A 15,467-nucleotide genomic window follows, 5' to 3' on the forward strand; every position below is an offset into this window, starting at 1 on the left:
CTTCCCACTCCCTGTGTCCTCAAGCCCATTCTCTACGTCTGCATCTTTATTCCTATTCTGCCCCTAGGTTCTTCAGAACCTTTTTTTTTTTTTATTCCATATATATGTGTTAGCATATGGTATTTGTTTTGCTCTTTCTGACTTACTTCACTCTGTATGACAGACTCTAGGTCCACCCACCTCACTACAAATAACTCAATTTCATTTCTCTTTATGGCTGAGTAATATTCCATTGTAAATATGTACCACATCTTCTTTATCCATTCATCTGTCGATGGACACTTAGGTTGCTTTCAGGTCCTGGCTATTGTAAATAGAGCTGCAATGAACACTGTAGTACATGACTCTTTTTGAATTATGGTTTTCCCAGGGTATATGCCCAGTAGTGGATTACTGGGTCGTATGGTAGTTATATTTTTAGTTTTTTAAGGAACCAACATACTGTTCTCCATACTGGCTATATCAATTTACATTCCCACCAACAGGGCAAGAGGGTTCCCATTTCTCCACACCCTCTCCAGCATTTAACTGTTTGTAGACTTTTTGATGATGGCCATTCTGATTGGTGTGAGGTGATACCTCATTGTGGTTTTGATTTGCATTTCTCTAATGATTAGTGATGTTGAGCATTCTTTCATGTGTTTGTTGGCAATCTGTACATCTTCTTCGGAGAAATGTCTATTTAGGTCTTCTGCCCATTTTTGGATTGGCTTGTTTGTTTTTTTGATATTGAGCTGCCTGAGCTGCTTGTAAATTTTGGAGATTAATCCTTTGTCAGTTGCTTCATTTGCAAATATTTTCTCCCATTCTGAGCGTTGTCTTTTCACCTTGTTTATGGTTTCCTTTGCTGTGCAAAAGATTTTAAGTTGCATTAGGTCCCATTTGTTTATTTTTGTTTTTATTTCCATTTCTCTAGGAGGTGGGTCAAAAAGGATATTGCTGTGATTTATGTCATAGAGTGTTCTGCCTATGTTTTCTTCTAAGAGTTTTATAGTGTCTGGCCTTACATTTAGGTCTTTAATTCATTTTGAGTTTATTTTTGTGTATGGTATTAGGGCGTGTTCTAATTTCATTCTTTTACATGTAGCTGTTCAGTTTTCCCAGCACCACTTATTGAACAGGCTGTCTTTTCTCTATTGTATGTTCTTGCCTCCTTTGTCATAAATTACATGACCATATGTGTGTGGGTTTATCTCTGGGCTTTCTATACTGTACCACTGATCTATATTTCCGCTTTTGTGCCAGTACCATACTGTCTTGATTGCTGTAGCTTTGTAGTATAGTTTGAAATCAGGGAGTCTGATTCCTCCAGCTCCATTTTTCTTTTTCAAGATTGCTTTGGCTGTTTGGGGTCTTTTGTGTTTCCATACGAATTGTAAAATTTTTTGTTCTAATTCTGTGAAGAATGCCACTGGTAGTTTGATAGGGATTGCATTGAATCTGTAGATTGATTTGGGTAGTATAGTCATTTTCACAATATTGATTCTTCCAATCCAAGAACATGGTATATTTCTCCATCTGTTTATGTCATCTTTGATTTCTTTCATCAGTGTTTATAGTTTTCTGAGTACAAGTCTTTTACCTCCTTAGGTAGGTTTATCCTTAGGGTTTTTTTTTTGTTTTTATTGTGTTTTTTTTTTTGCGGTATGCGGGCCTCTCACTGCTGTGGCCTCTCCCATTGCGGAGCGCAGCCTCAGCGGCCATGGCTTATGGGCCCAGCCGCTCCATGGCATGTGGGATCTTCCTGGACCGGGGCACGAACCCATGTCCCCTGCATCAGCAGGCAGACTCTCAACCACTGTGCCACCAGGGAAGCCCCCTAGGTATTTTATTCTCTATGTTCTGATGGTAAATGGGAGTGTTTCCTTAATTTCTCTTTCTGATTTCTCATTGTTACCATATAGGAATGCCAGAGAGTACAAAATTAATGCACTAACTCAGTTTTGAACTGAAGTTGGGATGATGCCATGCCTTGCTCCTCAAAACATCATCTGGGAAACAGCAGCATCAGCATCACCTGGGAGCTTCTTAAAAATGCAGAATCTCAGACCCAATGCACGTAAAATGATATTTACATAAATTGTAATAAAAATTGTTATTGTGATGATGATGATGATGATTTATTATCAGTAGAGTTGTCAGAAGTCTCTTTTGGATGTTTAGTACCTCAGACCCATCATAGCTAGTAATCACTGAAGAATGAACAAGTCCTCAGAAGTTCCACTTTACTTTTCTGTTTAAAGTGGGTAAATTTTCCAAATTTTGCCAAATACATGTACTAACAACTTTCATCTCATAACATCTATCCACTTGTTTGGAAATTGATATGCTCGGATTTCTAATTATTAATAGCACAATGAATCCTGACAAACATCAAAGTAAATATTAAGACTGAAATAAAACCAAAGGCTAATTTCAGTTAGATAAAAAGCAACTAATCTTGGGAAATATTAGCATTACCTTTGTTAAGATTTAACAAACTCACTTCTACAAATGAGAGTATAACATGAAAAGTTTTTGGAGATTTACCTGTCATTTAAGTCAAGCAAACAGACACACTGAATGAATAAAATATTATTTTTCAAAGCAATATTTTTAATAATGTAGAACTGAAGAATATATGATACTAACAAATGAGTAGGTTCTAAGTAGAAGACATGAAATAAGGAAAACCTTGGAAAGTCAAATTAAAGTTACAAATTCAATCTGTATAGATTAATATCTATATATGTTTAGAATACAAATCAATAAAATAATGCTATAACATGATAAAAATATATAAATTACAAACCAGAAAAACTCTTAAGTAACTACTTGAAAATAAGTTATTGTATCTTTCACAAATATTTTTCTCCAGCTTCCTGAAGTTTGAGAGGCTGCTTTATGATAATAACCAAAAGTTAAAATAAGATCTTAGAAATAAGAAAACTGACAGGTTAATTAGTTCCCACTGCTTTCAATAATCTATAGTATACATAAAAATTGTCATTGTTCATATATTTCAGTGAGACCTGACTAAAGGCTTATTTTTTATTTTGATCAGGTGGCTCCCCAATATAAGTCTGTCATAGTTTATGATCTTTAAAAAAAAATCAAATATCCTTAGACAATAAAAAAAACCCTTCAACTTAAACCTTAAGCAAAAATTAACTCAAAATGGATGATAGACGTATATGTAAAATGTAAAACAATAAAACTTCGAGGAGAAAACATTAGAGGAAATCTTCAGATCCTAGAGCTAGACAAAGAGCTCTTATACATGACAACAAAAGTATAAACCATACACCAAAAAAAAATCAATAAATTTCATCCAAATTTAAAACATTTGTTCTATGAAAGACCCTGTTAAGAAGATGAAAAGGCAAGCTACAGACTAGGATAAAATATTTGCAAAACAAATATCTGACAGAGTGGGGCTTCCCTGGTGGTGCAGTGGTTAAGAATCCACCTGCCAATGAAGGGGACACAGGTTCAGCCCTGCTCCAGGAAGATCCCACATGCTCCAGAGCAACTAAGCCCATGCACCACAACTACTGAGCCTGAGCTCTAGAGCCCGTGAGCCACAGTTACTGAGCCCGTGTGCCACAACTACTGAAACCTGCATGCCTAGAGCCTGTGCTCCACAACAAGAGAAGCCACCACAATGAGAAACCTGCACACCACAACGAAGAGTAGCCCCCGCTCGCCGCAACCAGAGAAAAGCCTACACGCAGCAACGAAGACCCAACACGGCTAAAAAAGACAAAATAAAATAAAATTAATTAATTAATTTCAAAATATATCTGACAAAGGACTTGTATCTAGAGTATGTAAAGAAATCTCAAAACTCAAAGGTAAAAAAAAGAAAAATCAATCCAGTTAGAAAATGGACAAAAGACATGAACTGAACATTTCACCAAAGAGGATATAAAGATGTCAAATAACACTGTAAAAGACTTTCAACATAATTAGCTATAAGAAAAATGCAAATTAAAACCACATTGGCTTATCACTACACACTTACTATAACAGCTAACACTTTAAGAAATGTATTACCAAATCTGGGAAGGATGCAGATAAGATAGATCCCTCATACATTTGGGAATGCAAAATGGTACAGATACCATGAAAAACTGTTTAGCAATTTCATACAAAACTAAACACACATTTGTCATAGGACCCCAAAATTACACTTCTAGGAACTTCTCCCAAAGAAATAACACCTATATATAATAAACATAGCTTCACTGCAATATTTTTAATAGCCAAAAACTGGAAACAATCCAAATGTCCTTCAACAGGTGAATGGATAAACTGTGGCACATCCATTCAATGGAATAGTATTCAGTAACAAAAAGGAATGAACTATTGATATATGCAATTTGAATAGCTCTCAAAGGCATATACTGAGTGAAAAAAAAAAAAAAGCCAATCCATGCTGGAGAGGGTGTAGAGAAAAGGGAACCCTCCTATACTGTTGGCGGGAATGTAAACTGGTACAGCCATTATGGAGAACAGTATGCAGATTCCTTAAAAAACTAAAAATAGAGCTACTATATGATCCAGCAATCCCACTCCTGGGCATATAACCAGAGAAAACCATAATTTGAAAAGATACATGCACCCCAATGTTCACTGCAGCACTATTTACAATAGCCAGGACATAGAAGCAACCTAAATGTCCATCAACAAAGGAATGGATAAAGAACATGTGGTACATATATATAGTGGAATATTACTCAGCCATAAAAAAGAACGAAATAATGCCATTTGCAGCAACATGGATGGACCTAGAGATTATCATACTAAGTGAAGTCAGAAAGAGAAAGACAAATATCATATGATATCACTTGTATGTGGAATCTTAAAAAAGGGTACACATGAACTTATCTACAAAACAGCAATAGAGTGACAGATGTAGAAAATAAACTTATGGTTACTGGGTTGGGGGGGGCAGGTTGTGTGTGGTAAGGGGGAGAGGGATAAATTGGGAGATTGGGATTGACACAAACACACTACTATGTATAAAATAGGTAACTAGTAAGGACCTACTGTATAGCACATGGAACTCAGTACTTGCAATGGCCTATATGGGGAAGAATCTAAAACAGAGTGGATATATGCATATGTATAACAGATTCACTTTGCTGTACACCTGAAACTAACACAACATTGTAAATCAACTATACCCCAATAAATTTTTTTTAAAAGCCAATCTTCAAAGATTACATATTCGCTGATTTAATTTATATAACATTCAAAAAATGAAAAAATATTATAGAAATGTAAAACAGATCTGTAATTCCCAGAGTTTAGGGATAGAGGGAGTGGGAATAATATAAGTATAAAGGAATTCAGAATTCCTTTGTGGTGATGGAATGGTTCTGTATCTTCACTGTAGTGGCAGTTACATTAATATATACTTGTGATAAAACTGCAAAGAAGTGCAAGGAAAGACTGTTGAAAACTGAATAAGGTCTGCAGAGTGTATCAATGTCAATTTCCTGGTTTTGAAACTGCCCTACAGTTAAGCAAGATATTACCACTGGGGCAAGCTTGGCTAATAGTACAGGGGCCTTCTCTGTACTATTTTTGCAACTTCCTGTAGTTTATAATTATTTCAAAATAATTTTTTAAATCTAGTCTAACACAATTTGCAATTCTCTAAATTCACTATATTTTTTAATGTCCTCTAAAGGTACCTTAAATCTGCTACAACCAAACTTCAGTTTTGATAACACTCTTGTTTCTCTGTATTTCCTGCTTATGTGTTGAATTTGTGAGTAGAGGTTTCCCTAATACCGCATGGATAGCAGATAGTTTTCAGTAAAAGGCATTTTAGGGAACTGAACAAAAAGAGATCCATTCGCTTCACTACGCTGCTGTGCTTCACTAGCAAGCACAACTTGCACAACCAAAAGAGCACTGCCAACTGAAATGGCCAAGGGGATGGAAGACTCCCACATGGAAACAAAAAAATGCACAAATAAGCAAACAAAAATATGAGAGATTGTTAATGCTGAAAAATGAGAACTGGAGGGGGAAAAAATGCTTGGAAATGATGAATATGAATTTTTTTGTGAATCTCTAGAATCCTGGAATAATCACCAATCCTCTTGAGAAAAGATTGTAAAACAGTGAAAAAGCAATGGTAACTCACACATTAGTTACTCATGTCCTCCAAACAGTAGCCTAAAATATCATTTTAGGTCATGGATAATAGACCTATAACCTCTTAGGAAAAGAAGAAACTAATATGACCCCACACACATTATTGACCTATTCTGACATCAAAGAGGAATCATTATGCTGTCTTTACAGTCAAAAGAGGAAAAAAAGAGGAATCCCATTCTTCCACAAATTGTTCTTTGGTCTACTGTCAAAGATGAAATACTGGGCTCCTCTGTGATGATAAAAATCTTATATTGATATGGTAAGTCTGTAGCAGGTATGTTCTGAAGAACAAAGCTTACACATCTTAATCTTTTAAAAGAATAAAAAAGTATAATGTGAAAGCCCATAAACTTGCATGTAGTTAGGTAACAAAAGACAATTCATGTTTTAAAGACTGAGCATCAACTGTCATCCTTATTTTAGTTCTTTTCTTCTTTCTAACCCCACAAATACAATATTCTCCAAATAACTTAAAAATAAAGCAGATCTTTTTTTTTTTTTTTCTTTTGCGGTACACGGGCCTCTCACTGTTGTGGCCTCTCCCGTTGTGGAGCACAGGCTCCGGACGCGCAGGCTCAGCGGCCATGGCTCACGGGCCTATCCGCTCCGTGGCACGTGGGATCTTCCCGGACCGGGGCACGAACCCGTGTCCCCTGCATCGGCAGGCCGACTCTCAACCACTGCGCCACCAGGGAAGCCCAGCAGATCATTTTTGAATGAGCCCAAGAGAACATGAAAAAGATTAGTAGTAACTGAAAAACTCATTTCCTCTCAAAACTTCCTATTTTTAAGAGTAAAATATCTATGAAATTAAAAAGAGAAGACAGAGGTGCTCCCCAAATCGTTGGGCCAGGGGCCTGAAGCGAAACCAGACAGGCTCATTTTGGACTAGAGCAAGCAAAAGTGTCTGTATTTGTCCCAAGAAAAGAATCCAGAGAAATACAGAAATCCAGAAATACAAGGTAGAGCAGAGTGAAAGCCATGCCCCAGAGTTTGGTGATACTGAGGGATGTGGCTGAAGACTTCTCTCAGAAGTGGAAATGCCTGGATTCTGCTCTGAAAGATTTGTACACAGCTATGATATTGGGGAACTACATCATGGTATCACTGGGACTTTTTATCTTTAGCCAGACATTGTCGCCTCATTGGAGAAAAGGAAAGAGCCCAGGCAAACTGTGACAGATGAGACAAAAAGGCATTTCTCAGGAAGATACGCGTACAACTGAAAGCCTTGATTATGCAGGCTCACTTTCAGCTAAGGATGGCCATGCCATGGGACAGCTCTGATGAAAAATTTGTAAACTGAAAGAATGAGATGGAGTTTACAAGTAAACTAATTTATGCTTGGCTAAAATGGACATAGTGAGTTAGCTTGTACTCCTACTAGGAAGACAGATATGGGCCCTAGATATGCCCAGCTATCTTCTAAACGTTAGAATCAAGACCATATGTTAAGGATAGTAGAACCAAAAGATAAATGATGAGTCAATGCTAAGGCCCAAACCACTTACCCCCACTTTGTGAGAAATACAAACCTCTATTTCCATAACTCACAGTTTGCGGGATTTTCCGTTCTTTGAGGGTATGTTCGGTTTCTGTTACGTACACCTAAACGCGTAACTGATTTTGTTTTGTTTTGTTTTGTTTTTGCTGTACGCGGGCCTCTCACTGTCGCGGCCTCTCCCGCTGCGGAGCACAGGCTCTGGACGCGCAGGCCCAGCGGCCACGGCTCACGGGCCCAGCCGCTCCGCGGCACGTGGGATCCTCCTGGACCGGGGCACGAACCTGCGTCCCCTGCATCGGCAGGCAGACTCTCAACCACTGCGCCACCAGGGAAGCCCTGATTATCACATTTTAGATTACAGACCTAGAGCACATACCCAGAAACTGTTTAATTGTAATTTATCCTTCAATGGATCTACTAAAATACACATGAGTATTCCATTCCTTTGTTTTATGTGTCTCATTGCAAATTCAGACATACTGAAAAGAACTGAAATCATCAAATAAAAAAAGAGAGGATAAAAAAGACAAGGCAAGACATGGGATTTAAATTTTTTTCTTATTAATAGACCATAAGTTCAGACTCCACTAGATAATTCTTTCATTTGTAAACTTCTAAGCTGCTATTATGTATTTTTTCTTCTTATTTTCAAAGTCATTCCTGCTATTAGTAAACTCGGTATGACCATTCCTCCAAGCATCCAGAGTTCAGGAGGAAGAAAATCCCTGCAGCTGTTTGATGTCCAAGAACATGAACACTTAGCAGTCAGATGAAAGAAGAGAAAAGACAGAAACGGAAGATCAAGAGAAGAGTGATTTGGGGTTTCTGCAGGGTAGCATTTACCTCTCTCAATAAAGGAAGCTTTGTGCTCATTACGTCCCAGAATTCATCTTGCCTTCAGCTTGTAGTAAACTGGCAACTGCCTTATCATTTCCTGTCCAAATTAAAGATCAAAATTTAAACATACTCTTTTCTTTCTCCACTAGATTATGATTAAAATTACCACCTCCTCACCTCATTCACACAAATGCACTACTAGGAAAGAGAAGGAACCCCTTAAAGTAAAGATGCTGTTAAGCAGCAAAATGAAGAGTTGTGGGGAATTTCCGGTCAGGTTATTTATCTGATGGTTGATTTCAGGATACAGGATTAAAGAAGCGTTATCTTTACATATATTCCTCATCCTCAAGAAACCCCTAAAAGGTGGGTTCAATCCATATTTTTCAAAAAAAGAAACTGAGGTTCACAGAGGTTGACTAAGTTGCCCTCAAATTCGAAGCTGTTTAGCATTTACAACACCTAAAATTCAAGCTTCATCTTGCTCTTGTGCTTTGCAACATGGACACTCAGCCATATGTTTATTTTTTTTTTCCATTTCACATGTGAAGAAGCTAAACTTAGGATCTCAGCTATTATCTTTTAAACATCAAAAATCGATCAGGTAAGTCACCATAACTTAATGTCAATTGTATAATAAATTAATGAATGTAGATTGTATAACAACGTGTGTTTAATGTGGAATTTTGCCTTCTGTTGATGTACTAGGTTCTTGCTGCCCTAAACACAAAACAGAACAGGGGCTGCTCTTGGATCTTGAGCACAAAAAAAAAAAAGACCTGGATTCTAAACAGTAGTGAGTATCTACTGATGAGTGGACATCACTACATGAAAAGAATCTACTCTTCTGTAAAACAGTAAAGTTACTTTAGAATGAAAGGTAGCTGAGAGCAGCAATTCTCTCCACTGAAAACCCTTTCATATTTTCCTTTAATATCTATAAATGTATAATTGAAGTTTTACACATGCTTTTAAATAGCAGCAGCATGATATGCTTATCAATCTAAAACGATAGCACATTTCACAGGGTCTGTGCTATCATCTCACTGACTAACTAGGGCCAGCCTGGTGGGAGCTGAACTGAATCCTCTAAGAAGTTACCACACACAGTCATTTCTCAGGAGATGGTGCAGCAGGCACCAGAGCCTAAACTAAACCAAATGCTCCATGGAGTCATTTTAAGGCAGTTTGAAAATGAGAAGAGGTCACAGCCTCTTGCCCATCACTGTAAAGAATTCAGGAGTGACTCTGGAGTTAGTACAGACCTCAGCTGCAAGGTGCAAAGGAATCTGCTACTAGTACAGAAGAGCAGGCCAGGTATGACTTATAATTTTTGGATTCTTCTTTGCCTTCTAGAATCATTGACATTTGACTTTATTCAGAGCCTACAACTTGGCCAGGCACTGAGAGAAAAGTGCACCATTCAACTACAATATAAAATTTCTGCACCACGAGAATCAGTTTTTGGTGTGGTTGCTATTACATGAAATCTAAACATTCTAATTCTATTAGATACCAGTGTAAAAGCTATTTTCATTTCTAACAAAATAGAGATGTGCACTGTAATTGTGATACTTAACACACTTGAGCTCACAAAAACCTGTCTTCCTATTCTTGAGCATGCAATTTGACCTGAGGCTCTCTTCAAACTGAATATTCCTTCAGTGATTAAACCCTTAGTCTCTGTGGAATATGGAAATATCTAATTAATAACAAATTTCTTTATTTTCTCTGGTTATTTTTAGCTTTTTCCTTGAACATACACTCCCCTACCCGAGACTGCCACACATAACTCCTGACAACTACTGCTTCTTCTCCTTCTGTCCATCCTAGTATTCCTAACATTTTTAGCTTAAGGTGAGCTTACCTGAGACTTACTGGTGTAGAAAAGAGAAAAACAAAAGTCAAAAGACATTCATTCAGTCATCTATTCATTCAAACACTGTACCGTTTCCTGTAGGCCAGGTACAGTTTTACAGACTGAGAATATAACAGTGAGCAAACAACACAGACAATGTGCCTACCCCTAGGAGCAAATAACCTAGTGGGAGATACAAAAGAGCAGAAAGACAACTACATGATTATTGATGATCACCCTTACAATACAGGTTTTCAAGGTGGTGGGTAAGAGGTGCAAAGAAGGTGTGAGGATGGGAAGAAGTCAGGGAAGGCATTTAATATATCTCTAGGCTGTGTCCTGAAGTACGTACAGGCACTAACAAGACAGAAGCAAAGTATGCATCAAGCAGAAGAAATAACATGTACAAAAGCCATAGCTGGACCCATGGCTAGACCAAAACAGGTGGCATCCAAGACTGGATAATATTCTGGCACACTTCAAATTGATCTTTAAACATTTGGTAAAGATCTATCTTATGGGGTAGAGAAAAATTATTTTCTATTAATAAAAATTAAATATAGAAATGGGTTCCCTTTTTAATTCATTTCTACTAAGCCAAAAGCATCATTCTTCTGGTAAAGATCAGAAAATGTTTCTAGTTCTTGACCTCTCCTGCCTTTTACTCAGTGATCCTTCTAGACTCCTTACTTCTCACAAGCCTACACAAAATAAAAAATGAAAATCTTCAATATTTAAGAAAGGACTACATGTGTAAAATAGGTATCATGTTTCCAATTTATTCTAGTGATATTTTAGTGCCCCTTATAGAATAGCCCCCAGACATCCTAGCTACCTCTTTACACTTAGCCCCCTTCTGATTAGGTGGTACAGAGTGAGAAGGACGATCCAAAGATGAGGCTAAAAAGGTAGACAGGAACCAGATAATACAGAGTTTTGTAGGTCACAAGAAAGAGACTACACTGTACCTTAAAAGCCATGGAATTGTTGAGAAGATTTGAAAAGGGAGAACTGTGAGGCTGTTTTTATAAACCAGGCTAGAGATGCTAGCAACTTGAGTAGTAGAAGAGCAGTAGGAATACAGTGTGGCATATACTTGAAAAGTAGTTAGGAGCTACTACTGACTAGACTTAGAGATAAAAAGAAGGGGAGAGGAGTAATTAAGGATAAGTCTTAAGTTTTAGGCTTGAGTAGTTGGTAGAGGAGGATAACACACACTGAGATAAGGTATAAAAGGACAATCAGGCTTGGGATGAAAAACCCTAAGTTCAGTTTTATACACATTGAGTTTTATACTTACAGTACATCAAAATGCAGATATTTATAAATAAGACCAGGAGACTAAGACCAGGGGAGATTTAGGGTGAAGATAGATGTGGGCAGCCTCAGTACATAGATGGAATTCATGGGATGGATGAGAATACTTAGGGAAAGTATGTGTATAAAACAGAAATACATAAAGGAACCTAGGGAAGAGCCCTGAGAATCTCTTATACTAATGGTCTGAAAGAGGCTGAGGAGAAACCACCAGAGATAATGGAAGAAAAGCAAGAGTACACATCATGGCTTCAAGGATCTAATAAGTGGTCCAAAATGTCCAATGCTAGAAGTAAAGAGAAAGAAAGAGGTATTCACTAAATTACCAAGAAGTCATTTTTTGTGAATTTGCTGAAACAATTTTATTAAAGAAAGATTAATCCCAGCTGCAGCAAGCCATGTGAACAACTCATCACAACCGAATCTCGGATTCTTCATCTGTAAAACAGGAAAAACAAAAATACCCACCCTTCCTACCTTGTAGTTTTGTTATTAGGGTTAAATTAAATACTATAACATATGTAAAAGTTACTATATAAACAGAGGGTATAGACAAGTGTTAATGTAACTGTGTTGTTCATCCTCCTGTTCACAAATGTCAGTTTTCTCTTCCACCCACGTGGTTGATAAGTCACATTTGACTTACACTGGCCAATATGTGTATCAGCATTAAGTGGCTGATTGCTAGGCAAAAGCTGTAAGAAATAGTGCCTAGTTCAAAATGTTCTCTGTTCCTTGCCCCTGCCACTGTAGAAGCATGTTTCAAAATGATGACTTCATCAGCCTAGATCCTTGAATGACTGCCATGAGGAGAGCCTGACTCATGCTGACATGTAGCATGGGGACAAATAATGTTTTTTTAAAAACACTACGATGTTGGAATTATGATACAGCAACTAATTGCAGCACAAATAACAGGTGAAAAAAGCAGGAAAGCCAAGAGGAAAATCCTATCTTAGGAGGTAATCAATGAGACATCACAGGGCCTGTCACCCACGCTAATGTCTAATTTTTATTTTATGGCACAGAGTAATTCACTAACCCTCACGCTTGATTCAACATTCCTACAGTTACAGAAAAGGTAAACAAGAACAAAGGTACATAATGGAATTTCTAATGAAGACACAGTGTTTGGGAAAGAATAAGACAGTCCATCAATGAGAAACCGCCTCCCCTATCACCATTATACTGTTGCTATTTGTACCCTAAATTTTCTTCACTCCTTAGTAAGCATACTTTGCATCTACGTTTGACTGGTTGTATATCTGTGTTAGGCCAAAGACACACTGCCTAAGTGGGTTATTAGAAATGAATGGAAAATAGGAAAAGTAATCAGGACCACACTTAAGGAAGGAGAAATTCTTTTATTCTTCAAATGCTAACAGTAAAAGTCACTGCTGCCAAACGCCAAATTACTATTTGATATGCCTAAAGGGAACATGTGTGCTGGAAAATGGCAATTACTCAGAACCAAGGCCAGAAGTAGAATCCAGGTCAGAGTGAGGCACAAGGACCCACTGGACCAGCCTTTTCATCAAGAACACTGGAGTGCTCCCACTTCTTTATTCTGGCCTTTGTCCCTCTCATTAGTTCTGACAAACCATGAAAGAGGATCAAAACTGCTTCAATCCCAACGGAGCTGAAGTGAATTACATGAAAGAAACACTTAACAAGGGAGGTTTGTCTACTTGTAATCATTTTTTTAAAACAGAGAGGGGAGAAACGGAGACAAAACACTTCCACAACTCTGCTTTTAGAAATGTCTTACGTGTCATTTTACAAAGCATCCAAGTAAATTAGTGTCATCAAAAAAGTCGGATCACCATCTTTTGCTCTAAAATTTTTTACTATTTCTAAATCAAATCCAATCCTGAACAATTAAGATTATACACTAAATTTCTTTGAAAGCACATATTGTAAACACTGAAGGCAATTTCACAAGGCTGCTCCCCAAATGACTTACATAAAGGCCCAACATCTGATTAACTTAGCAACAGCTCAAGGTGACTCCTTTGAGGACCCATGCATTAGGATATACAAGCTCTGGAATGAAGTGTTGTATTCAACTTTGTGTCCCTTACTTTTTGTTCCTAAAGGACCCTTAATAAACAGTTGCTGAATTGAGTACAGGTAATAAGTGACAATGCCAGGTCATGAACCTAAGACTTTTATTTTCCCAAACTCCAAATCAACCATGTTTCATTACCCCCAATGCTGCTTCTTGCCAAGTTACTAGAAGTTTTCTATTACTTGAAACTGTGACTAGGTATTCTGTTGCCATGGTAATTTTCAAGTGGCTCTGCTAAAAGGGCAGAAACCATTAAATCACAATGTGCTTATCTCACAAATATAACTACTATAACTAGCATAACAACTATTTTAGTCTTAAAAATTATACCTTTTAAGTTCAGCTGACTACTGCAATTATTATCCTAGCAACTTCAGCATGATAGGAGACAAGCTAAAAGTAAAGCATACTAAGTGGGCCTCTAGAAGTCTGGCTTTCCTCGCCTTTCTCCAGCTTCAGGATGGCAATGCCAAACACGGGTTAGTACTCGTCAATGATGGCCCAAGGGGTAAAAAACAAAGACCAAGATAAGCTTAATCTTCTCTGAGAGGGAGAATATTAACAAGGAAAGAAAAGCTGCCTGAAAGAATCCTATATAAAATAACAGTATTTGCTATAAAATAAGCGAGAAGGCTTTAAAAACGCAATTACACAGGCGAGGTGTTATGCACCCGCTAATTCACAGGACCACTCTGGTCCGTGGAACGGTCAGAAAACCTGCAGTGCAGTTGCCTAACTCCGCACCAGCACCTGAGGAAACGGGTGAAGCACACACCCAGTGGCGCAAAACTGCCGATTCGAAGGGACGGGAAAGGGATGAGGAAAGTTTATTCAGCGCTTCTGCCTCTAGTCCATCGGCAAGAGTTGTCAACCCACAACTCCGGAAGCCATTCAACCCAATTACCGGACTCAAGTCGTCGCCCAAGCCCGGAAGTTGCTACCACCAAGGTGGGGGGCGGGGACGGCGGGGGTGGAGCCGGCGAGGGGCGGGGCCCGCACGTCCGAGAGCCAACAGGCGTTCCCAGCCGCAAGCTCGCGGCTGGAAGGCGGGCTGCTGGGTTCTGTGGAGGAGGTGGGGGTGGGCAGTGGGGTGTGGGGCGGGGTGAGTCGGGGGACAGTACCAAGGTGGGGCTGTACCTGCGCTGGAAGTCCGGAGCGAAGGGCTTCAGGTACGGGTCTATTTCTAGAAGTCGGGCTAGTTCGGGCACGTCCGCTAAGGCAGCGGCCAGCGCCTCCTCAGAGCATTCGGACCGAGCCTCCCGAGCCGGGTGACCCGCCGGAGCCGCCATCTTCCGCCGCAGCCCGAGTAGCCGAGGCCCGAGAGGGTCGAGTGGAGGGGGAGCGGGAGCTCTAGCCGGGAGGACGCCCAGGCGAGCCTAGGCAAGCCGCAGGAGGGCCAGTCCCTTTATAGCCGGAGAGGACGGCCGCCTGTCCCACTTCTCCCCCCGCCGGCAGGGAGGAGCAGGACCCGGAGTGATCCCCGGACGCACGTCCCGAGAGGGGAGGAGGCGCCAGGCCTCTCCGCCTACTCACGCGGCTCGCACTGGGAGGCCGCGGAGACCTGCCCCTTCCTCCCCCTGCGTCTCTGCCGCGGTGCCCAGGACACCCCAGGAGGCAGTCCTGAGCGGACCTCGCTCAGCCTTGACCACTCTTACCCTGCCCCATTCTTGGCTGCGGAGAACCGCCGTGCCACTCCCCAACCCCCCCAGTTTTTCTTTCTTTGAACAAGT

The 15,467-nt window shown here is 39.5% G+C and overlaps 1 protein-coding gene across 1 annotated transcript in view; it reads right to left on the minus strand.

The window, feature by feature from the left end:
* GBE1 (1,4-alpha-glucan branching enzyme 1) overlaps window positions 1-15,207 on the minus strand; it is a 291,610-nt gene extending 276,403 nt beyond the window's left edge. Inside the window, exon 1 of the mRNA XM_027102661.1 lies at window positions 14,875-15,207. Within this exon, the coding sequence (XP_026958462.1) occupies window positions 14,875-15,026 (152 nt within the window). The 5' untranslated portion in view covers window positions 15,027-15,207. The remainder of the gene's footprint in view (window positions 1-14,874) is intronic.
* Between the last annotated feature and the right edge of the window lie 260 nt (window positions 15,208-15,467).

The sequence above is a fragment of the Aethalodelphis obliquidens genome, unplaced genomic scaffold (assembly GCF_003676395.1).
Source record: "Aethalodelphis obliquidens isolate GAN/ISIS:26980383/991018 unplaced genomic scaffold, ASM367639v1 scaffold1, whole genome shotgun sequence".
Lineage (NCBI taxonomy): Eukaryota > Metazoa > Chordata > Mammalia > Artiodactyla > Delphinidae > Aethalodelphis > Aethalodelphis obliquidens.